The sequence below is a fragment of the Opisthorchis viverrini genome (genome assembly GCF_000715545.1).
Source record: "Opisthorchis viverrini unplaced genomic scaffold opera_v5_16, whole genome shotgun sequence".
Lineage (NCBI taxonomy): Eukaryota > Metazoa > Platyhelminthes > Trematoda > Opisthorchiida > Opisthorchiidae > Opisthorchis > Opisthorchis viverrini.
Genome location: NW_008751672.1, coordinates 2,647,892 through 2,674,302, shown reverse-complemented (window position 1 = coordinate 2,674,302; position 26,411 = coordinate 2,647,892). Strand labels below are relative to the sequence as shown.

Here is a 26,411-nt window from a genome sequence, read left to right as displayed (position 1 = left end):
ATATGCATTTGCAAACAAACTTGTGCTTGCATTGGTCAGTGTGATTCATTCACTGTCACAGAAGGTTACGGGTTTAGTCTGTGCAGGTTTCTAGAGAATGCTTCCTCATTATTCCATCAATATTGAAACACTTGACGCTAATGTGATCGCGAGTTCGAATTTTAGTGTTTGGTGCGTTAGCTACTACACTCTCCATTCAACTATCTGATATCGAGTCCAAGAAATGGCTACAGAGATTTGTGAACAAAAACGTAAATTGAACGAAATCCACTGTGTCTTGGTTTCAGTTAAAAAATGTTCCACCGGATGGTAAAATACCTAAATTTAAATTCCAGCCTTCTGGGGATAAGTGTCCCGAAATGTGAAATAATCATTTGTTCACGGTAATTGCTGAAAACAGTTTGTCATAAGTGTTTTTGGTTTAGCAAAGTTCGAAGTTTTCCATGAAAATTTACAACAGAAACTCCAAAAGCTACAGTAAGTTTCAAAAGAAATCTAATGTGACCAGCTGTGAAATTGACGCGTCCGAGGGGATGTCCAGTATTCGACTTCAATTGATCCCCAATCGTCCAAGTCTTACCATCGCTGGGAAAATTTAGAGTACATTTCTAGATAAGTTGGGGAAACACGGAAAGTGTAGTAATCATCTTGACCACAAGGTGAGAATCGTGTTTAAATTCACGTCACCGTGTGACAGTCACGTTGCAATCAAATCCCGAATTCGATAAACTAAGCACTATTTATCCGACACAGTTGCTTACCTTTAGTCATGGAGCGGTATTTTGCAAGTAAGCTGTGTCACAACAGGTTGAGTTTACGATTGAATGCTGTTGCATGTTACCGGTTTCCGAATTCTGAATGCTTTAGCCTAACAGCCACTACTGATCGTAGGACGTTTACAACATTACAGACTCACTGGGGCCGCCAATGTCAAGCTATTCAGCCGGTGATTGTAATAGGTTCATTATCACCCCAACATAGTGCTTGCCCATGAGCCTTGATCATGTTTGACCGAGGATCTACAGCAATCTTCTGCCAAATTTGTCCCAGCTGTTGGTTAACATTGATTCCATCATTCCGATTCAAGGCGTATAGTTTGCAATACCCCCAGACTTTTATCCAATGTGTACACCGTAATTGTCTAACATTGTTTACTTGCTCAACGTGTGATCGCGAAAGACTCACTCCTGTGAGTTCACGCAGCTGATGTCTGCTCGATCAAACCAGATAATGATTAGAATACTTGAGGTTCTCCCTGAGTTGTGGTAGTCTTTCAGTGACTGAAAAATTTCCCATGCAAACTGAAAATACGCCTCCTTTCCTTTTGAACTCTCTATCATGCGATGAATTGCATTCATCCAGTTAATTGATTACAGAAAAATAAAGCACGCAACCCACAGAAATACTGACACAAACATGAAGCCCACAATATTAAACGGTTTCCTCACACGCATCCTTCGTGACATTATACATTTGCCCAGCAAACAAGCCGTTAAGTTTCGATGATACAGCTGACCGCGACCGTCGCAAGAGAGATGCTGCTGGTCGGATTCTAAAAATTGCACCCATGCGAGCTCAACCGTGCTTATTCGATTCCCCCACGTAGGGCGAGAGGGATCGAATTCTGGACACACCAGTCTTAGGTTGCTGACCACTGGACTAAGCTTCCGCGAGCCAGGTTGAGGTGTGAAACCTGTGTTCACCAGCTATGAATTACTCTGACAACTAATAATGCGATAGAATTTGAACAGTTCAGGATCATCTCAAAAAATTAATTCATAATTTGTCTCTGAAATCCTCACTGCGAAATTTTCGTTTTCTACCGTCGTGGACAAAACGTTTGCAGAATATGCTACTCACAGTTAACAGCAACGCGAGGACGGCCACCACGATTCCAAGGATATTCCGTCGTTTTCGCCACAGTACCATCTCTCAGCAAGTTTTCAAACAAGCTCGAAAGCAATAAAAATTCACGGCGATGTTGCTGCACCTCCAGAGAACTACTTCTGGTCGTTCTATGTCAAATCTAGAAAGGTTTATATTATGTGTGCGTCCTAACTAAATCTCGGGCCAATTTGGACTGTGTTTGCATATACTGTGCGCTTGGAAACACTTGGAGAAGCACATACATGATTCGCCAGTAGCTTCTCTTCTATAGCACTGAATCTGTTCGTTTCATTCACATGGAAAAACTATGCGATAATTATGGAAAAAAGCTATGGGAATCAGTATCAGTATCAATCCATCCTGTCTGGTGAACCATGGAGTCGAAGCACCGTGTGTTTCACCAGTATCATTTACAAAGCTGGTTCCCATTCTGCTGACAAACTTTTCTGCAGGTTCACGGCACAGTTTAGACAGAACGGTACGGTTTACATACTGGAGGATGAAAGTGCTTTGAGTTGGCTTCTTGGACCTTTTCAAGAGTCCTTTTGGCCGCTTTTGGCTCAATCCCATATTGAACCACCTTCATCCGTTTTTTATCGACGCCATGTGGACGACACACTCGAAGTTACTGACTTACAATCAACCGCTTTGCCGCCGATTTATTGCACAAGAACAGTTTGCACATTGCTTCCATGTTTCGGACGCAATCTCAGGTGTCGTAGAAGGATCTACATAGAATAAACTTAGAGTGGTTAATGCCAGCTTCATCACTTTTGATGGTGTTTCATACATAGTTCTTCAGCTACTGAATATGACCAGAAAGATTTGTCCACCCTTAAGACGGGAAAACTACTACCATGAGAAAAAACGTTTCAATAAAACTCGCACCTTTTAGAATTCTTATAGTGTTTTCTATTGATGTCACTAACAGAGGAACAGCCCTTTGGCATGAAACAGTCGGTGTACATAGATGACTGCTCCAGAGTTAATAACAAATCGGGTAAAACCGTCACTCAGAAGAACATCTATTGTTTATACACTGAAGATTTTGTCTTAAAATTCATCACCGCTCAGTTCGAGTCTCAAAGGAAAACGCTGTCTATCTTAGTTTCATCTCCAGTTGCCTAGTTCATGTATGCTCTGAAATCAGAGTATCGTAGAGCATCAAAATATGGTTATGGTTTCACTAGATGCTGGTCATCATTTAAAACCCACTGAATTCTTTGACATCAATTACCCGATTGCAAGCAGTCAGTCGGAAAAAAGTTGGACGCAACCTGATCGATTCATATTGACTTTCTGAATCCTCTTCATTTACACCTAACCAAATAAACTTCTTGGATTAAATGAAGATACCATCCACATATCTGTTCGATTTCACATTACTATTTGGCAAACTCACCTCCTCCAGCTTTGTATTACGGAGCAAAATTTGTGAGACACCCCTGGTTGGGCGGCCGTCCTCATTAGAACGTGCATGCAGCACTCTAACGTTACTTATTTAGTTATTGACACGGATCTGTCATCAAACAGAGTTTACGTCATTGGCAGCTTGTGCAAAGTCTATGTCCTAAGACATTTAGTTTGTGCTCACCGTTTCTACTTGCTGCGAAATCCAAGTATTTGTATCCCACTACTAGGATAATGAACAAGGTCTTCAATATTCTAGGGCATCATAACAATCTTGAATTCGATTAGAAAATCTTTTGTGTTCAAAGGGCTTTATAAAATGCACTTGAAATACTCTTTAATTCATCACGAGATCATGTCTCACGCTTTTTGTCTCGTGTCATCAAAATGTCATTCGGGTTAATTATACGCTACTTTCAATAAGTAAGTAGCTAAATAGTGAGATAACTGAATGTTGAGCAACAGAGTGGCAAATGTTATTTTGACGTGCATTGGTAGGCCCGTACTGGTATAAATTGATGGCGTATTTGAATTTCAAGATCCGAATTGATTATAAAGGAGAAAAATATACAGCAATGAGTGGAGAGGTATCAAGTGTAATTTGTGTAGCGCTTGTGAACATTTCTCATCCTAACTTACGGCAAGGGATTTCGAAGCGCCTTCGGGAACAAATAAGGGGTTATAAAGTGGATCGCTACATCCTCATATATGGGTGGTGCTTTTGACCTTAAGGGCGGGACACAATGCAGAATTTTGAATTGAGCGACTGTGATTTTCGCACCATCTCTTTCGAGCAACTGGTCGATGCTGTTTCCTATTCTCTGCCCATTGAGAGCCACCATCCTTTAGGTATAAAGAAGTAGAGTGTGGTACATAGGAAACAGACATGATTTGGGCGCTGAACTGCTGTATGAGGTATGCTGGACTCGATGCCGCAGCCTTGTCGCCAGGTGCTCCAAATTAGGATGAAATCCCTAACCAATCTGTGGACAGTGTCGATGGGTTAATTGCACAACTCATGAGAAATGTGGTGCGTGGAACAGTGTTGTCTTTGGAGTCGCATTGATGAATGTCCAATATCTGCTGACTATCGGATGGAGGGCTGGAAATGGACCTGACAGGAATGGCGTGTATAGACAGGGAACAAAGCTTGGCAGAGCACGTATCACGTAGACAAAAGTGCATATTTGTTAAGGTCATTTACTTAGGGCTGCTGTTGCACAACGCTCCGACGCCCGCCGATTCAGCCGACTGATACAAAGTGAAAGAACGTGATGATTCAGCATTCGAGGCCCGACCAGTTATGTGTTATCAGACTACAGTAGCTAGACTGTGTTATGTCGGGACCGCAACCTTGCAACTGTCAGCGTACTATGATTTCGCCCTGCTACGACACAATATTTGGGAAAGTTATGCGTGTGAAGTTAAGGTACATTAAAAAGATCTATCGGCACAGTGGTAACATGCGAAGACTGGTCCTACTAGGTTGTGCAGTCGATGAACGACTGTCAACCCCAAGCGCGCGCTGTGCGTGCCTATACTTCGCTTGATAAAATCAAAACACCTAAAGAGGGAGTTCATAGAAATTTCGAAGGATAGTTGAGAAAGCCTGGAAAAATTCCGATCTGAAATCGCTCTTGAACAAAAGTGATGGGATCTTTTCGGTGCTGAGGCTTTTTAGATTAACGAAGCTGGTGTGTTGAATATCGGAAGAACATTTCAGCGCACCTGCCGCAAGGTGTATGGTTACAAAAGAAGATATTTGTGCACCAAGCACAGGTTGATGAGGAATGAATTGTACGGAACAAACAAATGGGATATATCAGTTGCTTCAAAACGTTTTTCGAAATTACTTTCCTATGAAATGTCTGATCCATTGTACCTTGAACGTTTGTCTGAACTATGAGCTTGTCGTGTCAAATGTGAGTGGATCCTTTCATACCATTCATATTCCTGTGGGATTCTCCGCGTTCGGGGATTCCGACTACAGCGCCGTGAGGAATCCATCCTTCCGTCCAAAGAGGAGTAAATTTTCCTTATGAGGAAAGTAAGCCAAGAATTTGACTACCATATGGGAACGTCACACGCAGTACAATGATCACGTGACCACTCTGAAGGTCGCAGCACTTGGGTGGATTTTGGACCGTTCCATCAGCCTCATTAGGCATCGCTTCTCAGGACAGAAGTATACGGAAGTACATTGTTCTCCAAATAATGGGCTTTACATCACATTGTATTCAACAATTTCAAGCTCAGTTTTCAACTACCCATTAGAACCTCTATGGTGTCATTCAGCATGTGGATTGCTGAACATATTAGAGTGCAGGTGTACCAGTTTTGGATTTCGATGAACAATACGGTGGTCTCGTGATAACGCATAAACTATGTTGGGGTTCATCCGTCTTTGAGTTTTACGATGTTAGATGCAACGGGGTGTTTGATGCCCCCGCAGTCTGTCTCAAGGTGTTGGTCCTAGCGGATCAACTACGGTTCCCTGTTGAGAACACGGCAGTGAGCCTGAAGTGAAATCTTTCTAGAACCATTCCCGGTAATTCTGCACTACCAATGGAATCTGAATGGCATCAGCCATCCTCAGATCAATTTGAGAGTAGATAAACAGGAGGTATTTAACCCATGCAATGAGAAGAAACGTGAAGAAACCCGCTTTAAATCGATAAGTTACGGTACTTCTCCTCAAAACATACTCTTACGAGGTTTCAAACACTACATTGTTCGACAACTTCATACTCGGACGCTGAGCCGAGACGCATTCCCCTCATAGAGAGTCCGGTGTTCCATGCTTGCGCAAAATGATAAATTCCTTGGCGTCATGAAGCAAAAGACTAAATCATTTGTTCACAGTCAGCTGATCAGCTGATCAGACATCACTCGTCCTTCAATCATGGAATTCACTTCACGTAGTCAGGAAATGCTAGTTAAAACCTCGTGATATTATCTGATCATCATGTTCATCCAAATGGTATTGCGAGGGATACTCTAGTTTTATTTTCAATTAATCTAAGTTTTTCAATTTAAAAGAAATTAAATTTTCAATTTTCAAACAATACGTTGATGACATTGTGTCCTTTATTAATGACGCCTGTGTTAGTAGCCTATTATGGAAGATGCGATCGGTCCTAATTGGCTTATCTAGTGTGCAGCTCGCCGTTTATAAAGTGAACCAGCCGAAACCTGTTAGCACTTGCGCGGGGTTCAGGCGGAACTGTCTACTAGAAATGCATCCACGAGCGACTTATCGAAACAGTCATCGTCTGACCAGTCTAAATCAAATGAAAATCACACAGACACGACATTCTTAGTCACAAAGAAGGACGCAACGCCGTATCACCGAGACGACCCATCCAGTTATGTGAACCAAGGAAGATAACGAATGCAGTTTTTAACTGTACGGAGCAAACCAATGGAAAAAAACATTCAAACTTATTATCTGCTGAAAAATCTGTCAGTGTATACTCTTATTGTGTACCCGAATTGGGATCCTGTAACGTCAGATATGTCTGTAAAATATCAGAATTCAATAGGATTCTCTACGTCCTAAGAGTCTAAGTTTAACACCTCAGACGTTCCTTTTTTCATCCAAAGATAAGTGATTTTTTTCTCACGGGGACTACCGTATGAGGATTCTCTCTCAGTTCAGTGGTCACGCGTCTAAAAATGGAACTGGTTCACGGATATCAGACTGCTTTAGTCTCATTAGCCGCTTTCGGTCTAGCTGCTCGGCCTAAAAGTATATGTATATCTGCTCTTCTACAATTAGGCGAGATGGCTCAAGTGGTTAGAGCGCGAATTTATCGACCGGAATGTCCGTGGTTCGAACCCGACCTCTGCCTCCCGACTTCCCTTGTCCAGGCTTGGGCAACCTGGCAGTACCCCAGCCTCCATGCTTCCTTCGGGTGGCATGGCAGCTAGGCACCGGAAGGGTGTTACAGTTAAGCGACTTATTTTTATATATATTTTTAAACAAAGTTGAGCTTAATTTTCAAGTACCCAATGTTGACTCTCTGGCTTCATTCGGTCACGACTGGCTGATCGGAATGTGGTTATCTGTCACCTGATCACCCGTCGTCCTCGAGTCACAGAATTCACTTCAAGTGTTGCTGGTTAACACATTCTGTTATTAACTTGTCGTCACAGCCATCCACATGGTCCTAATCACATCCTTTTTCAAGCAGTGTTATGACGGATACCATTGTGGTGTTGTTAATGAGTGGTACCTGGGTCGCTGGCATCTCATAGAAGATGCGATGGATCCTGATTGGCTAATGTGGTCTGCAACCGCCCCGTTTAGCCAGTGATATTGCCGAAACTTTTTTACATGCAAACCGAAGTGTGGCAAGACTGTCCACCGGGGAATGTGACTACTTATGAATCCTAGAAGTAGTGGCTTTCTGACCACACGAGATTAGATGAGAATTGCCAAGACACGTCATACTTGATCACAACCAATGGAAGCAAACGATTGCTTCTGACGCCAACTATTGAGCTTAGTGAACTAATGAAGTGCACGCCCTACCTAAACTGAATAGTGTGTGGGAAGCGGTTAAACAAGGAAATCACCACACGGTTTTAAGTGTTTGGTTTTCGTTTAGGATAGGTTTATTTAGCAATCAGATAGGAAACTGAATGGACAGTCTACACATTTGCAGCCCCGGCAAGTGAGATGAGCCAGACCAGTGGAACTTCAGAGATTAGATGAATGATTTGGGAGTGATGACGGGTTTTCTTCTTTGGCGTTCATTTACTGAACTCGGAACCTGTTAATGTGACCCCTTACATTGTGTTAACTCGTAATTACGATAACGTCATCCTAGGCCTGGGAGTGAATCTCTTCTAGTTCCATTTTCCTCATATGGAAACTACTTGTGAATATAACAGCGGACTTCCATAGATATTTGGCCAGGACTGATCACCGACATGACCGGAGATCTATGTGAATTTCCGGTCGTCCATTCGTTAGTCTACGATTGAAATCTTTTAGCCGAGCTACACCACATGTCAACCACCATCGAAACTTTTCAATGGAGATCTCTCAGTGACACTACAAAAGTGTGTTAGAGAAAAAAATTGGAGTGTGCGGTCAATTTTATTGCACCAACCTACCGCGTCGCACACGTTCGCGATCAAATGTCAGTGATTTTGGCGGTGTATCGAGATGAATAACACATCGATTTCGACGTAGTGGATTTTTGAAATGGCTTTAGTTCGAGCTCCGTTGCTAACATGCACAAAAGCACAAACGCCTTTGAACGCGCTCCTCCAGATTCTATCCAAAGGGCCAAGTCTAGGTTAATATGATGCATGCACTCAAAAACAAGCGCATCTGAGTGCGACTGATGAGTTCATCTTTTTAGGTGAGCTCTTATGCTTAGCGTTCTTGTTTCTAAGCACGGTCATTCGAGCGAAGGATCATCTTCCAAGCATTCTTGACAATTTTCAAGGCAAGAACCCATATGAATGACTGGGTGTTGAAGACAACATGGCGGGAGTGGATGAAATAGGGTGCCAGAAGATCAAGACTACAAAGCCGGCCGTTGAATAGGTTTGAGTGGAACGTAATACGAAAAGAGAATCCGAAACTTTGATTGAGCACCATAGACGGGTAGTGCACATAGAATCTGTTTGAGTCTGTCAAGCTGGCTTTAGGGGAAAGTACAAAAAACTTTTGTAACTATAATCTACAGCCACTTATGCTGTAAAATATTTCAATGTTAAATTACGCGTACCTTCCGAAGGCGAAAGTATTAGTTGATGGTGAATAGTGTACGTGGGTTTGTAACTGTGTCGTATAACATTTTATATTATGCCTAACGGATGCCTGATACCTCGAAGTCTTCTATTCAACTGACCTTCACACCTTATATGTACCCTCAGGGGGATTGGCGGTGAGCCAGTTTGAATACAGTCAACTTAAACTGATGTTTGCAAATAAGACAATTCATTGAAGCTATTTTACCAATTAGGTGTTCACGGTTTCGAAAATCAGTGTCAGTTCACCAGGATTATAACTGACCCGTTGCATCCCATTAAACCCCATGCAATAGTATTGGCTAAACCTCTAAAGTCGGAAATTCAATTCTGAAGTGACCTTCTCGCCGAACTACATAATCCCGATGCATTCGCAGCAGTAAGCATCTGACGGGCGAATATCTTGATACAGACAGGCATTCTACTTGTGTAGAAAGCTTGCAGACTCAACATCATCGTTGTGGTGTTTATCAGCAGACGAATTCGTCCCACCAGACTGCTTCGGGGTTGTTTGCTTCATTTTTTGCAAACGATCAGTTGTTGCTTAGTCTCTTTCCAGTGAGAATTGTGTCCCACAGGTGCAGAGGATCGGAGAATGGTTTACATGAATAGATGTTTTTAGAACCAAGCGAATCAACCAGCTGTTTGATTTGATTCACAATCGCAGTCACTGCCTGTTCCTCCGAATCAGGATGAACACCGTACACAGTACACAATACCGATTTCAATGGCATAATTTATGGGAATCTGGTTTGACTGCGTGAAGCCGTGTTGTATGTGGAGTCATACTGATTGTCACCCAGTATCTGCGAACTCCCAGATAAGGAACGAAGATGAACTCGGACGGACGCTTCGTGTACGGACGAAAGAGAAATCGTGATACGGCATGCGGCATGCTGACAGAAGTGAATATTGGTCAACATCATTTGCCGAAGTCTGGTGCGGGACACCAGTGTGACTCCCGCAATTTTGGGCACACACACGGGAAAGTGTGGGACCGAGGCCGACCTAGCCCTGTGTTGTCATGCGGCTCTTCCTAGAGTGTGCGAGAGATCGACACCGCAAATTTGGAGCAGACTTGGTGCTACCGGTTCGGCCCATTTAACAATAGTGCTTGAGGAGGTTATGAATTTGAATTTAAGGAACATAATTCCATCAATCAATAGAAAGGCAAAATGGCGAGTCTGTGGCGAAACCGGTCGTAGTAGGTTGCATTGTTCATGAACAACTGCCAAGTTTGAAAAGCTGGCGTTTGCGCACCCACGATATCTTAGAGAAAACTAAGACAAATCAAGAAGAATCTTTATGAAATTTCCACGGATGCATGCGGTTGGTCAAGAAAATTTCGATGCAGAAATGCGTTCGGTTAGTAGTGATGGGATCTTTCCGGTGCCAAGTTCGATAGACGTTTCGACCTTAACAAATCAAAATCCAGTGAACGGGTTTGCCTACATATTCCAATAAATTTGTGTACCAAGCAAATTTGGGCGAGAAACGATATACGAATGTGGGTTTGAATTGTCTGGAACAAATCAATGGTATCTACCAGTAGTTTGGCCAGTTGCGTGGTCACCAGTGTGCACCTCTCTTCCCCACAACTATATTGTCGTAACATTCACATGCCCACGAAGATCAAGGAAAATCCACCAGTGGCACCCAAGGTGAATCATCAAGTGCAGCACCCCGAAGCGGAAGATTAAGGAACAAAAAGCGATCGGAACTAATTTGAAACTCCTCCAACCCATCAAGTCAAGATTTGGGCACCCACACTAACCCGCAAGAGCCGTCATTTGACACTTAACACTGCTCTAGTGTGAAGAGGACTTACTTATTGGTTCCCCTCCTGTCGGGTAACCTGTTCACTTGATCTGGTGAAGCTTTTGTGTCAAAAGCGAAACGTTGCCCGAATAAAAACTACCGACAAACTCTTCGAAACGACTTTTGAAGTAATTATCCTGCTGAATGGCTTAATCCGGTATAGCTGTATTGTTGCCCGAATTGTGAACTTGTAAAGTCAAGTGTGTGTGCAAACTTTCATGTCATTAACAGGGTGCTGATTCTCCTTCAGGTTGCCACCCGGTTCTCTACCCCTCGAGAATTCAAGCCCAGAGTCATAAGAAGCTCATCCTTTTTTGTCTACAAAGGAGGGATTTCTCGGTCTGAGAATAAGGTCATGAATTCGACCACCAAATGGGAAATCTTGACACAGTCTAATGGCCACGTGGCTACTCGAAATGGCGCAATCCTCATGCGATTTTCAGGTTGCTCCAAGCCTGCTGACGACTCTTGCACAGTCTGGAAGTATATCAATATGTCAAGCTCTACGGATAGTCGAGTTTACATCACAATGCAAAGAACAACTTCGACCTCAATTTCCAATGTTACCCGCCTGGCGTTATTCGGCGTGTGAATTTCGACGATCTTAGCGTACAGGTATGACGGTTGTCGATCTGAATGTACATCGCCTGGAATTCTGTGGGAGACAGAACACAACAAAGCGGTCTATCAAGTCTAAGTGGATGCAGTGAGACAGTCACACCCGCATACTATCATTAGCGGCACCGCGTGATTTCGTGATAACCTATAAACCACGTTAATCTTAATCTCTTCTTTGGGTTCCGAAGTGCTAGATGCGACAGGGTGTTTGGTGCCCACCCAGTTTGCCGCAGGTTTTTCTTTCTGGAGAGTTAAGTAGGGATTCTGTTGCAAGACACCGCAGTGATAATGTGAGCCTGAAACCTTCAAAACATTCGATAAAGGAAAACACTGTCTGAAGGGGAACTTTTTGGAAAAGTCCCATGTCTGTGAACACTCATAACAGCGCCACCAAATGTCAACAGATGCATTTAGAAATGGGTAAAGATGACGGTTTTTTCGTCCTGTGAACCAGGATTTGAATAAGCTCAATCCAATGAGACTGTAAACAAGAGCTACTTAATCCGTGCACTGAGGAACAAACTCGCCTTGAATCGATGGCTTTAGGGTGTGCAAACGAACTTTTCAGAACGCATCCTGCACTGTTCCAAAATTTCTCGAACGCTGGGCAGAAGGTAATGCCATCAGGGAGATTTCGATGTTCCAGGCTTGCACAAAATGATAACTTGCTTAGCACCATGAAGCAAAAGGGCAAGTCACAATCAGCTGATCAGCGGTGTGATTAAGTCTCACTCAGACACCACTCTTCCTTCAATCACCAAATCCACTTCACGTGGTCAGGTGATGCCTGTTAAAACCTCCTGATATTGACTGGTCATCATGATTATCTAAATGGTATTGATCACATGCATTTTCAAACTATTTTGAAGGCTTTGTGTTCTTAATTGATGGTGCCTGTGTTGTGACCTATTGTGTAAGATGCGATCGATCCTAATTGGCTTATGTAGTGTGTAGCTCTCCTGTTTCTTAAGTGAACCAGCTGAAGCTTGTTAGCACTTTCGCAGGACTCACGAGGAACTGTCCACTGGAAAATGTATCTACGAATGAATTTTTGAAACAATGATCTCCTGACCACTCCACATTAAATGAACATCACGGAGATAACCCCTCCAAATTAAAGAACATCACGGAGACGCTGACGTTCTTAGTCTTAACAAAGGACGCAACGCCATATCGCTGAGACAAACTATCCGGCTTTGTGAACCGAGGTGCATTCTCCGTCTGACATGACCAGCGTATAAGCAGCTGATACGAGCCGAATTATGGATACAGCCATATTTCTCTCTTGACTGCTATGATACCCGTTTACAATGGTGATAAGATTGTTTTTCAGTTAGGTATGCAACTGACTGATAAGGTATTCAAATGAGTGGAATCCAGTCAAAATCGATCGTGGCTTGAGGTAACTTGAGTTTTTTTCCTTGGGGTTCACTGAGTGGAGTCTAAACCTACTAAGCGACTGATTTTATTGTGTGAACTCGCGAACACAGCGGCATCATTCTGGTCGGAACACGCAGAAATAAGTGGACCGAATAAGGAGCCACTGAAGCGGAATTCAAGCATGGTTTATGGCGCTTTTGGTGTTCCGATCTTCGTCATTTTCCAGACAAGCTGCAGGAGGATTCGGCTTACATGGAAGCATACACACGAAAATGTACGCGCAACAAAATGCAACAGTCAGAATGGTCAGAGCTGAACCACACCGTGTAGGCGGGTCAGAACACAGTGTTCTGGAATGATGACCTTTAGCAACTACAGAACAACGACACTGCTCAGTTTTGATCAGCCCCGACTCGTCAGGTATAGGTGTGGTTGGGCCAGACAGAATCTACCTCAATCTGCATTTCAAATCAATAAAATATGATAAGAGACACACGATCGTAACTACCGTCATGTTTTCGGAATCCGGTGTTACCGAGGTCCGCTTTGGGTTAACAACCAAACTACAACCGATTATTTCACAAACAAGACGACTTGTCACTTTGTAACTGGTGTTTTATTGCTACATACTGTGAACTCCAGCGGCTGATAGTACTTCTGATTGCTTTGAACGCTCGAAGCATTTCACATATAACAAAATTTTGATACAATGGGACTGGTGTTTGGAATTCACGATTGAACGGGAGGGGGTGGAGGGCAAAAGTAACAAAAATAGTCACGGAAAATAAACACCATAGAAACAGCTATGCCCATGAAGTTTATACGACACACACACACACATTTTGATACCACAGCAGATGAACTGTCAGTTGAAACACTCCATCACTATGGATGTTGCATGCACTTTCTGTTTTTACTTTGAACTAGGTGAAGCATTTCAGGGTGTCATGGTGAGATGACTAAAATATCGAGTCAAGTAATTTTCAATAAGTCTTGTATGAAGAACAAAGGCGATCGGTAGATTGGCAAAAATATACAGGCTAATAGGGACAAAAAAAGGCGCAAAAAGAAGTCTCCAAAACCGATAATCCGTTGCTCTTTGAAACAAGTGACATCTGTGTCTATACACGGGGAACTTCTGGGATTTACTGATCAAAAAACCAACCCGGTCGATTAATGAAAACAGCTTTGTGGAATGGGCTGGAAGCTCCAGTATACTTCGAGGAATCTCAAACGCAATTCATCCACTGTAATGCAAAATAAAACGAGGTACAGTTGATTGTTCGAGATGAGTCAAGCTGAAAAGGAAATCGGGTGATAATATAAGATTTTTCAGAAAAAAGGCGGGGCAATCGAACAACCACCAGGACACATTTGATGGTCATTCGCGACGTCGGGCAAACCAGTCACATCTCCCAAGCGTGAACACGTTAATTTGTCCCTCCGTGATAACTTAGATGAGTCTGGCATGTGCTGATGGAGTAGTGGTAACACTTTCGCCTCCAATGTTGGGGGATCGCAGTTCACCGTCAGCGAGATCCAATGGGGACGAAACTTTTGTCCAGTGCTTTCTTCCTTTTGTTTGAACTCACCAGTACAATTATGCTAGTATGGGAATAGGACTGTTGAAGCGACCGTGATGTGAAATTTGAATCCAATGCCCCATTGATAAACAATGTAACCTATATATTTCACACATTCGATGTGTGAAAAGTTGGTTGGTAAGAAAGATAAATTATTGTATTTCGCACACTAATATGAACCATGTGGACTGGGCATCCGCAACTATTTGCTATCGCCAACACAACCCGATGCACGAGGGCGTCCAAATCCGCTTTAATTTCCAGTTAGTTATCATCGTAGCTTCATCAGTTAGAAGAAAATGTTCTTAATATTCGAAAAGTCGAACGTTGGTTGCCTTTTGCCAAAATACCCAGCTTTCAGAAAGCACTACGTGAAGGATGAGGGCGCTTGTATGGATAGATCATGGCACAGACGGACGAGGAGGAGATTAGTTAGTCGCTGAGCTCTTTCTTATACGATGCCGCTGGTTAGACGTCTCTCAGCTAAAATCACCAAACTTTGACCACGCATCCCGAAGTGCGTGCGCCATTAACTGAGAATAATTGGTGAATAGAATTTTAAAGCATTTCAGCTGGGGAGGGGCCGTATGTCAGTTGCACATAAAAGGAAAGACCGGTCGTCAAACTGTTTGAGTGGGTTGGATTATTTTATCTAGCATTCCCCTCCTGACTTGACCTCAGAAACGTCATGCGCGTTTCGTCATTTCAGACAGGCAACCACATTACGTAAGACTGTCTGTCCACTTTCTCCAGACTCGCAATCAAAATGTTCTGTTGTATTGGTCAGAATGAAATCACCATGGCAACCCTGTGCGTCTATTTATAGAAGAGTAAAATTGAAGTTTCAGAAGCAGAAGATCAAGAAGCCCGGGGGAGTAATGACGGCTTCATTGACTGGTGATTGGGGCTACTATTTTTAGCGTGTGCGACTGGAAAACCCAATCCCGTATAAGATTAGTGGGCAATGAAGTACTGGCCATAGTCACGAAATGCTCAAGTTGGACAACTTTATCGCGGACTGCAATTCGTGTTGAACGTTGGTGTTGGAAACCGGTATTATGTAACTTTGGGAATTTCACTGCCTAATGTTCTGGTCTGTGCTGCGATGATCTGGTCAATTATGAGATCGGTACATTAGTTTGAGCCATTGTCTGAGTGCCCAAACCAAAGTCATGAGTGTGTTGCAGATAAAGAGGTTTGCTGATGTTATGAACATCGCGAACAAGTAAATAATGATGCTGTCCAGGTGATGCGCAGTTTCAAAACCTTCGGTGATAACTTTGCTAATTTTTTTTTGCGAGTTCCATTTGCTCATTCGGTTCTGCGTACCTGGTGAGATATTTCGAATGAATAACCTGGAATAACCTTGTGTCCTCGTCAATCCAGGATACCATGTAAAATTGACGTTTTAGTTGCGCTGCACCGGTTTTCTGAGCACATGTAATCGGGTGACGAAATTCGTACGAACAGTTACCCTTCTGAAGACTAGTTTTCACAATTCCGCTTTACATTCATCGGACGCACTGCAAACTTTAACATCCAGTAGGCGATAAATGACTACTTATAATAAACGTTCTATAGAACTCTCAAGTTAGCTTTTTTGACCACGCTGCAAATGCGTCAACAAAGAGAAAACTTTTGAATGACTGCTACTCAGAGCACCCAGCACCCAGTTTGGTTACTGATGTAAAGCGTCTGGTGTTTGCGTTTGGTCAACTGTATCCCCGCTTTCTCAAAATTACGAGCAAATAAAACGGTGTGACAGTTTCATCACTGTGGCAATCCCCATCCAGTATACTCTCAAGGAATTATGGTGCTTTGGTTATCGAGTCTGAATGACCGTTGATCTAGATCGCTTGTGAGTAATCAAATATACGCGACCGGATGGAAAGTAAGTTTCATTTGTAATCGATAATAATACAGAACCGCTTGGGATACATCTCAGGGGGGCTCCGCAAGACAAAATAGTCCAGAGCTACAGAGCTACTCAAAGATGATCAACCGAAAAGTCATCACTATAACGAATCTATTAGTGTCCAACTGGGTAATCTGAAAAGAATTTTTTGCCCTTTTATTCTTCAATGCCTCGGCTAAATGCGTAAAACAAACTCGTAAAAGTGGCAGAAGCAATGAAAACGCCCCAATGAACAGGCCGGGCTGTCACGGTTTCAAAGTGTGTTGGCTGGCCGACTGGATCTAGTGAACCTGTTTGGGCGTCACCAAGATGCATGCACATCTCTTGGTGGAGCACTAATAGAACAGCGGCCACACAAAGCTTAGAAATTTGAAAATTTTTGCACTGTGTCGCCCTCCACCAATCCAGAATTTCATCGATCACACGCAAGCAAGCTAAAAGGCATGCCTTGGTTCCATCGCACACCTTGACCCCAAGTCTGACGTGAGACATTCACCTATGAAACCAGGTACTAAGTCATTTTCAAAGTCTCTGACTTGCACACACAACTAAAACGTCAGAATTTCTCTGCGAAACGGAGACCTGGAAAGACAACGTGTATACTCCTGCACATCGTTTCAAATCAACTCCACGAAAAAACCCTTGAAATATCATTAGAAATTTTTGTTTTCCAACACGTTTTTCCGTTCTGAAGGATTAGTTCATTCATTTTGTTGTATATTCTGGCCAATCAGGTTGGACCCGATGGTTGTTAAGAAACGATTCAGTTCTTCTGCTGGAAGAAACTGATTAGGGGCGTGTTCTGGTCAGTTTTCCTTTCCTGCAATTTTCTCAGTACAACAGGTATTAGGAAAACCAAAATGTATCTGGCTATAGTATCTCCGTTTCACTGTAGATACTTAGATTTGCTGGGCTAAGTTTATGAGATGAGTACAGTTTAAACTTGTGTGTGCAACTAGGAAATGAGGTGAATGCAGTCACAATGGGTCTGTGTGAGTCTTTAAATCTCTTTGGCCTTGAGGAGATAAATTCAGGTTGGTTTTGACTGAATGCAGTGGCCTGAGTTGTTTTCGGATACTGCCTGACACTTTGCGTTCTCGAATAATCTGCTGTCAAGTATGTCACCACGAAAGGCAAGTGTGTTTTGCTGCACTGAACTATACTAGTCAACATGATGCGTTGCTGGTTGTGCAGACGTAAGGAGCCTCGTCAAGTCAGATATATATATATATATATGAGAATATTGTTAGTTGTGTACGTCATGGTTGTACGAAGGCTGGGATACTGCCAGGGCGCCCACACCTGGACAGGAGGGCGATTAGGGTCCTCAACCAAAGCTTTTGGCTCAAAAGCCTAACCGCAAGGCAGCGGTGTTTGGCGGGAAATGCAAATGCATTACCATTTTTTACGGAACACGTCACCATACATGTTCAAACCCCCAACCTGGAGGGCCAGGAGTCTGTGTCCGTCGGGCTTCTACCCATGGTATGAGAGACTCTGTGAGCATCGTGCGGACACTCCCCAGTATAGCTCAATGGGTCGCCAAGGTACACAAACCGCCACACCACGGTAAGGTCCAGCCTCTTCGCGACTTCCATTGAAGAATGTGTCCAGCACCAGAAGCTGCGTTGGTTGCCATCAGCCAAACTAAATAAACGCACAGTCAGGTGGAGGAATCACTCACACATTCACTTGTCAGTCTCAGCGAACAACCGAACACTTGACCAATCCACCAAAACCCCCAAACGGTCGGAAGCAATGGCTTGTGAGAAACACGTCAGTAGCGTGCTGAGAATGTACCTTAATGGATGAACGGTCTGTTCAGCGTAGGAAGGAAGATTGACTTTTTGGAGTTTCCATCAGTAGAATATGACGTCCGATTGAGTATCGACTTCAGATTCACCCGGACGTTCCTTTTACCTTGAGCGAAGAAATATGTAGTTGCCTGCTGTTGAATCGTTGTTGATGAAAACTGTTGGAAATCCGCATTATTCAGGTTTCTTTATCCAAGTTGTTGACTGTGCGCCTCGAAAACAAGTACATTCAAGGTGAACACTGCCTTGCACAGTGCTTAATTCGACACTCACTTATTTGGATTCGTATGAGAGTAGGGAAATCATTTTTAAGCTGACTATGCTGACCATTTCGGAGAAGCCACTCCTTCCAAAGAAAGTTCCAGAATTGTTGGTCACCAAAAGGTTCCACAAGCACGAGATAATCAAACAGTCGCACTAGACGTGTACCATCCGTGGCGCTAAGGATTAACGCTTGGATCAACATCTCGGCTCAGCAGGTAAACTACTTCTACACTCACAATCTGGTAAGGCAACTGACAGAGACGTGAGAAATCTATCGGACAGCTTTGCCCAGAGAACATGTAAGGTACTGGACTGGTGCCCAACTGGGAATCCACACTAGGCCATCCAGTTTTTTATAGACCAATAGTATGTTGGAAAAAAGCACTGCTTTTCTTGTCCTGTGTGATGTGGGATTAGATTAATCATCAACGTGACATCAGGTTTTGTGAGTAAACCGTTTCTCTGAATCCAGCTGTAGGAGGTTGGATTTTCAGTTGATGAATCTTAAGCGCATCGGCTACAGGAACAAAAGTTACCATGTTCTTTGTGTCAAATGCTGCGCAACTACGTACATTTTGTAAAGAGGGGGCCGCTTGTCATATCAGCGGTTTATTGTGGCTATTTAGACAGCTAGTAGACCCTTCAATTGAGAGTAGCCCATCGACTAACTGATACAGGGCACGTGCGAACGGTGCACCAATACATTGTATCCTGGGCATCATGCTGTTTATCTGCAATCCATCCTGATTGATTTTACTATCTACTCTAGTGATCCGTGTGACAATCCGTGCAATCGGATCAATGTACACTATATGGATAGTGTGTTTCGGTGGGAGAGTCAGCTTATCGGGCAAGAAGAGTTGTGAGTTTGCGACCGCGCGTCCACTCAAAGTCTCCCAAGTTATTTCTCCAACACTAAACTGAGTGGGGGAAAATAAGAGAAAACACACTCACTCGGATAGTATGTCTATCCGTCTACTGTCTGTCTATCTGTCTATTGTTTGCCTGTCTGCCTGTCTATCCGTCTGTCTGTCTATCTGTCAGTCTCTCTACCTGTCTGTCTGTCTGTCTATCTATTTGGCTGTCTGGCTGTCTGCTTGTGTGTAATGTATGTATGTATGTACGTGTGCATGTATATATGTATGTAAAATATGTGTTATGCACCATATTGTAGCTCATAAAATCATTCTGTATATGGGAGCTGTGAACCAGAATAAGGAGGCCCACTTGAATGTACACTTTGCTTGTTTCTCGGGCTAAGCTTATTCGAGATGGGCAGAGTTTTTTTATAGAAGGCGTTGACCCACTTAACGGTTCAGTTAATTTGTTATCAGGATGTCGATGAGAATTTCCAGACCATATATTATTACAAATACGTACGTCGATTCACTGAATGAAACAACCATTATCGAGGCAAAATTCTTTGATCTCCCAAAACTGGACATTGAGATTTTCTGGGAAGAGACCAGTTTGCGCGTTCCTTTTTTCAACAACAGGTTGAAAAATGTTCAGGAACTTTCTGGAATACCACATAATTTCCCACCCTCTGAAGGTTATTCAACTGCTCTTCTATCATGACAGTGTTTGGACACGTATAACAGCCGTTTGTGTGGACAAGGTCATACGTGGGACCATTTTATGCCGTGATGATCATTTGAGTTAGCGGGAAAAGGATAAAACGTGAACAGTGCCTTACTTGTCTGTGCTTTCGATGCATTCAACGAAGCTCGAAATGACGAAGGTGCATTACCGCCACTCTCCGGTTTTCCAGGTGAGAAGTTGCTGTGTACCAAATTCGGTATGCCCGGATGAGCGAGATCGCCATGTTTTGGCGATTCGTACTCCGAGCAAATGGCCTCCTCAGAGAGTCTGTCTGTCCATATTACGGGGCAGGAAAATAATACAGCTTCAGACCAGAGCTGTAGGTTCCATTCGCACGGAATAGGGTAGTATAATTCTGGTCGGTTCTGAATAAGAACATTCAATGCTGACTTTCCATGAAAACACATGTGGGAGACGGAGGAAAAAAAGTGTTAGGTTACACGTTGTTTAGGTACAGGTTCAGTTATCTGCAGCAACAGTGAGGTTAAATTGGGCTAGGTCGATAGCAGCCAGAAGTAGTATGGTTATCATGTACAATTTATAGTAATACTACTAATAATATTAATATCAGCAGCCCCGATAACTGGATAATCATGGGGACATGGAGACCGGCGTAGCTCGCCCACCACAAATGGGTGTTCAACATTAGTGATCACCCTCAAACACTACCATTTCACCTCATGGAGCACTTGTTTTAGTGGTACATCAGTGATAGGTCTGCTTAAATTCAGAGAATTCTTCTGTCTCGATGGAACCCCTTTGCAGACTGTTTCTTTGTGGACATGATGAAAATAGAAAAAGTGAAATATTATTTCTTTTAAGGTGTTTCAAACAGCATTTCGAGTGACACATGAGGTCTTATGACTAAGGCGGGGTTTCTGAAATACAATGCCGTTACAGTTTTGTCAGTTGCGAATTTCACTGTAAAGGGGAAAACCTCTGCAATAATCGGCTGTTTGTGTATCCTACAGTGTTCCATACCATTGAAGGTCTGTTGCCTCCCTGTTACACAAGATAGCTGATGCTTTTAAATCCCAAGTTCAGAACAGCGCTAGGCGTATATGCTTCGATCGATCTGTTCAGCTGTGATTCGACCTCACACGGTGCTGTCTGGCCGGACTTCTCCATTCAAGGTCATGTCCTAGTAATCCACATATCAGAAACCGTCTGAAGCTAGATGTGCCCATCTGTTTTGTCAATTGTGAAAACCATAGGCTTTGATATTTCAGGCGATGCTACCTAATGGGCGCCGATACCTAGACACTTTGATATGCTCAACCTCAGAATTGAGCCGACTGAGCCCCAAAAGTTATCTTTGGGTGCATTGATGCCCGGTTGGTTTCATCACCAATGGTTCATCGAAGTTGCTGCAGCCGTCGACTTGCGCCAAGTGTTTTTCGGCAATAAATAAAGCGGTGCGATATCCATGTCTGAGAATGCAATTTACTGCACTTTGCCTTACACCGTATCGGTGTCATGGGACCCTAGCTGATAAAGTGCAGCTGGGCTGTACAACGAGCCAGTGTACTTTTACTTGATTTGGGGTGATTGACTGGACGAAATGATGTGCCTAGTGTGGCGCACTTCAAGGTTTTTTTGTTTAAAACTGCTAGCTTTCTGGCACCATGGGCCCCAACGCATTAACAAAATGAACAAAATGGTTGATTGTATGTTCCATTCCTTCTCAGCGGTGAAAGCCTTATTTGCAATGTTTTGGCGAATAGCACAACTCACTACTAGAGCCAAAATCCAGTAAGAATCAAGTTGGTGTCAAAAAGCGGTCGTAACTGCGAAAGACTCGATAGGAAAAAAGTTATGGTGCGCTAATTTTACCAAAGTATATGCTTCAGTGCTTTCTACTAGTGCTGCAGCTCTGGAATGTTCAATTAAACGGTACTGCTTCATCAGACAAGCTAAGCTTAGTCCATCCAAAGAGACACTGCATCCGAAGCGCTTTTACCAGTATCTGTTTAACGTCTGTATTTCCAAAATTTGCCACTTTTGTGGTTTTACCGATCCGAGAAGGTAAACTTCAACAAGTTCTTCTCATTTCACATCCTGTCCTCACGAAGATGTACGTATATCAGCACATGTTTGATCCCCATCAAAAGGATTGTCCGGCTGTTTCATAGATTGCCTGCATTCCAACGAAGCAGGTCTAAAGCAATATCGATCTATTTTCGAACGAGTACCAAACCAGACTATTTTACATTCCTGAACCATAGGCGCTGGGGCTGGTTCTGTCCGATTCTTCATGGAAAAACCTACATATTTCTGGAGAACCCGACGAAATTAAATTGAAATAAGCTGTAGACAGAAAACAATCCGACAGTTCCTCTTCTGCTACGTTCAACACAAAGGCAGAACACGGACTATGGACTGGACACCGTAGCTTAATCACAAAAGATTCGCAGAGTTTCCTCGTGTGGGATGACAGTGAAGCATATTCCAATTTGGAAGTGTCTAACTCCAAGCTGATCTGCCTAGTTTTCCCATACGATATACGACTTGCAACCCTGAGGTAAGCTTCAACACTGCGTGAGGGAGTTCTGTGGCATCCCCTATTCAAGATGGAAATTCAGGCGAATGATAATTGTCAAACCTCTGCAAATCCAATGACGAGATTGAATCCCATGTTTTGGCTTTAAAAAAAAGGGCTTTTGAATTGACTTCGGTAATCACTTGATAGTTCGCCTAACATGTCATCAGTCTATGTAAAACAAATGATTACCATTCTGTAGTTTTTACAGCTGACATTGACCGATTGATTTTTCGAAAATCAATAACTTTTCGGTAGGCCAAATTGTTGTTCACTTGTTCGAATCCATCGAGGTTATTGACGAACCGGTTGCAAACAAAAAAACACCGACCAAAGCAAGACTAAATCTCTCTTCAGTGAATCAACTTGTGGCTGAATTTTCAACTTGCAACAGCCAGCTCAGTACGAGTTCCTTCGCTGACAATGATTTACCTTATTACCTCGAATGACTGGAATCCTGGGTCGCCCGATGCATAAAGCGAAGTTCAATGAGGGGACAGGCGCTTAATTCTGTCACGTGATATCAAAAAGCAGTAAAATATACTGAGATGGTTCCCTTTCGTCAACAACAGTTCTCTTTAACAGTTTTCTTGCAAAAAATTGACGCGAGGATATGCTGATATTTGTACATTTTACAGGAAATGAACAACAACCATTACTGTACACTTTTTTTAAAAAAAGGAATCTACCGCAAGGTACTCCACCGCCATCCAAAACAGCCAATCTGTACACTTTTTTACCAAAAGGTATCTACCGCAAGTTACTCCACCACCATCCAACTCCATAAATAGATTGTAAATCAGCCCAGTCTACATTCGAAACTGGTTTAAAACTACCTGAGTCTCAATTAATACATCTGATAGTCGAGAAGCGTAGACCAACCACTATGGCACTCCTATTGATGCATTCCTGTCAGAAAGTGAGTCAACCATTCACAGTTAAGGTAGATAATTCCCCTCTTTTCCAAGAGAAGTCGTAAAATATCGCACTTTTTCGTACGCAGAGTGACCAAAAGACTGGACCTGACTTTCCGGCCCTCATTATATTCAGTTTACATTCTTCTCATCACAGAATTCAAGTTACACTGTCCATAACCGCCTCCCCGTAGCTTTTCATGCGTTACTCGAAGGCTAATTCGGGTGACACACGAATGTAAGTCGGTTCCAGCCCTAAAGCCAATACAATGTTCTCTCAAAACCTCTTGATGATAGGGTGTTCCAGGCTATACGCACTTTCCAATCCCTATTAGAGGAATGGGTTGGATTTGCGCGTTTCCATACTGATAGAAGAAGGAATTGATGTTCAAAGGCTGGTGTTTGTTCCCACCTCCTTTATCCCGTCTGGGCTGTTACTGTCCACAATTTCTGCATAGCCATCATCGATAAGGCTGTGTCTGTCAGCCGGGCGGCCCACTAAGTGTCCGGAATACTCTCCAGAAGCCGAAATCTCCGAAAGCCTGAAAAGTGTCCGCTCTTCCTCCTGTCGTCTTACCCGTAACTGTGATGTAGTTACGACCTCGTTACCTAAAGAGACAACCGAGGTGCTTAACCGAATTTTGCCTCAAATTCTACCGTTTCTTCCCGACCCATCCTGCAGCTCCACATTATTTTCTGTCACCCACCACTTAGTCTAGAATTGTTCCAAGACAATAAGCGCTTTGGACCTGCCGGCTCCAATTTTCCTCAAAGTCTCTGATCCAGAACGCGCTCAGTCGTATCTCGCGTTCTACGTCATTCACAGCCTTTGAGTATAGTTCCACGGGCTTGGAAAGTTTCAAGGCATTCTCTAATCCAAAGCGCAACTGTTCATTTAACCGAAAACCCATCATCTCACTTCCATAATCTCTAGTTCATCCAATTTTTGGTAGTCAACCGCTACGTAACCTGGAGGCTTGGAGGACACTGTCCTGTCCTGCTAGCAGCTTTTGGTGTTTGTATCACGTGCATGGTCATGTTTCCCGGACTGATATGATATAATTTGGTCGATCGAGAGCTTTTGGCTAAATATGGAACAACATCTTGAGTGTCAAGCTACGCTATGCGGACTACAACTTAACTCGGAGTGAAAATTTTCAGCGGAACTTCTTGATTCGCGAATGTATGTTGTCCTGAAGGGCTTCTACTCAAATTTCTGTTCTTTACCTCGCGTCTCCTAGCCTACTAATGACGGACCTCCTTCTGTTCCGTGTGACATTCTCATCTTTGCGGATGTTACAACCCTATACAATTTGACGATCCTGAAGATCTGGCTCATCAAGGATTATTGGTGAACAGGTTAATACAATTAGTACATCAAGCGATTTCGCAGGAACCTGCATCTGAGGCTCATTGAACGCAGCTATATTTATGGTCAACACATTGGTACACATTCCTCATTTCACCCGCGAACATTCCCATATTTTTTCACTACAACTCGGCTTTCAAACCACACAATTACCCGTTTCTTGATCTGCCCTCGTGACAATCTTGTCCGATCCCTCTGCGTGAGGTTACTTGTGACAAAAGCCTCCAGAAACCCGACCTACAGTTTCGCCGTCGCGAACAGTTTTCCCCATCTCAAATTCTCTTGTGTAAATCCCCGATACATCCCTCTGTGGAACAGGGCAGTCATAAATAGAACCGCGCTCTTTCTACACATCTTCCACGCCTAGATAGTATCCAACGGAAAATTGGGCGTTCATTATCTGGAAGCGACATCCCGCTTGCCATCTGCTTGTTTCTGTTACCACAGATTCTTCATTCAACTCGCCTTCTCTGTCCCACCTCCTCAACTTTTCAGTCGCCTAACCTGCCTGTTCTCTTCAGGCTACAAATAGGAATTAGCAGATCTATTTTCCCGCCATTTTTCCTGTCACGTCTTGTACTGTTCTCTTCAATCACTGTCCATAATGATACGCCACAGTTACGAGAGTAAACGTAGGCTCCACGTAAGGCTCCAGTCCATGTACGGATAGCTTATAATTATTCATTATTTCAGCAAAGAACCCGATTTCAGAGTTGGAGAATGTAACATGAACGGTAAGTAAAAACGTATCAACTCACCTGTTCTCCAATAGAGAGAACTCCGTATTGAAAAAGAACCTCACGGACCGCCCACTCAAATAGCTGAGACCATTTTGCCCTCCGCATCCGAGACAGGTGCATCAAAACCACACCAGAATTTACTCCATTTTTCTGAAACGATCATCGTGAAAAATCAGGATTTCATCAATCGGTTTTGCGCGGAATTCCAGAGTAATCCTACGTAACAACCCAAATAACGCTAGTGGAAAAACGTCCATTAACTTATATGGGATCTTGAATTCACAGAGCTCTCAGAACTTATATTTCAACAGTATGAACCATCAGTATTTTCCGACAGTCGTTGCATCGGTGAGCAGGAGGAATTTCGCTTTGGTAGTGGAAAACATTAACTTATATGGGATCTTGAATTCACAGAGCTCTCAGAACTTATATTTCAACAGTATGAACCATCAGTATTTTCCGATCCGACTTGCATCGGTAAGCAGGAGGAATTTCGCTTTGGCGGCTGAATTTACCCATTGTAGTCATGAGAACGAAGAAGGTAGCGAACAAAGCTTGTTTTCTGTGATTGTTCATCTTGGCTAATACATCACAAATTTATATGGTAGCAGAAATCACGTGGAAAAGGTTAAGATCGGGGCTAAACTTTAGAGAAATAGAAGTCAAAGGAAGGGGGTTTGGTGAGGGGTAGGTCAATGGGTCATGACGTCAATGTCAGACAGACTTGTGGGACCAGATGTTTCGTAGGCCAGTTCAAGTTCAGAGGTCGCACAAGTTTCTTTTGGATGCAAA

At 43.2% G+C, this 26,411-nt stretch overlaps 2 protein-coding genes across 2 annotated transcripts in view; one reads left to right on the top strand and one right to left on the bottom strand.

Moving 5' to 3' along the window:
• Positions 1-13,488: 13,488 nt before the first annotated feature.
• Positions 13,489-26,411, bottom strand: part of T265_01520 (hypothetical protein) — a gene marked incomplete at both ends in the record, with an annotated part of 54,957 nt that continues 42,034 nt past the window's right edge. The window contains 3 exons of the mRNA XM_009165561.1: positions 13,489-14,126; positions 20,152-20,446; positions 25,638-25,769. Of these exons, the coding sequence (XP_009163825.1) occupies positions 14,053-14,126; positions 20,152-20,446; positions 25,638-25,769 (501 nt within the window). The remainder of the gene's footprint in view (positions 14,127-20,151; positions 20,447-25,637; positions 25,770-26,411) is intronic.
• The window catches only part of T265_01521 (hypothetical protein), a gene marked incomplete at both ends in the record, with an annotated part of 55,806 nt that continues 44,031 nt past the window's right edge, over positions 14,637-26,411 (top strand). Inside the window, 2 exons of the mRNA XM_009165562.1 lie at positions 14,637-14,725; positions 25,573-25,613. Coding sequence (XP_009163826.1) covers positions 14,637-14,725; positions 25,573-25,613 — 130 coding nt within the window. The remainder of the gene's footprint in view (positions 14,726-25,572; positions 25,614-26,411) is intronic.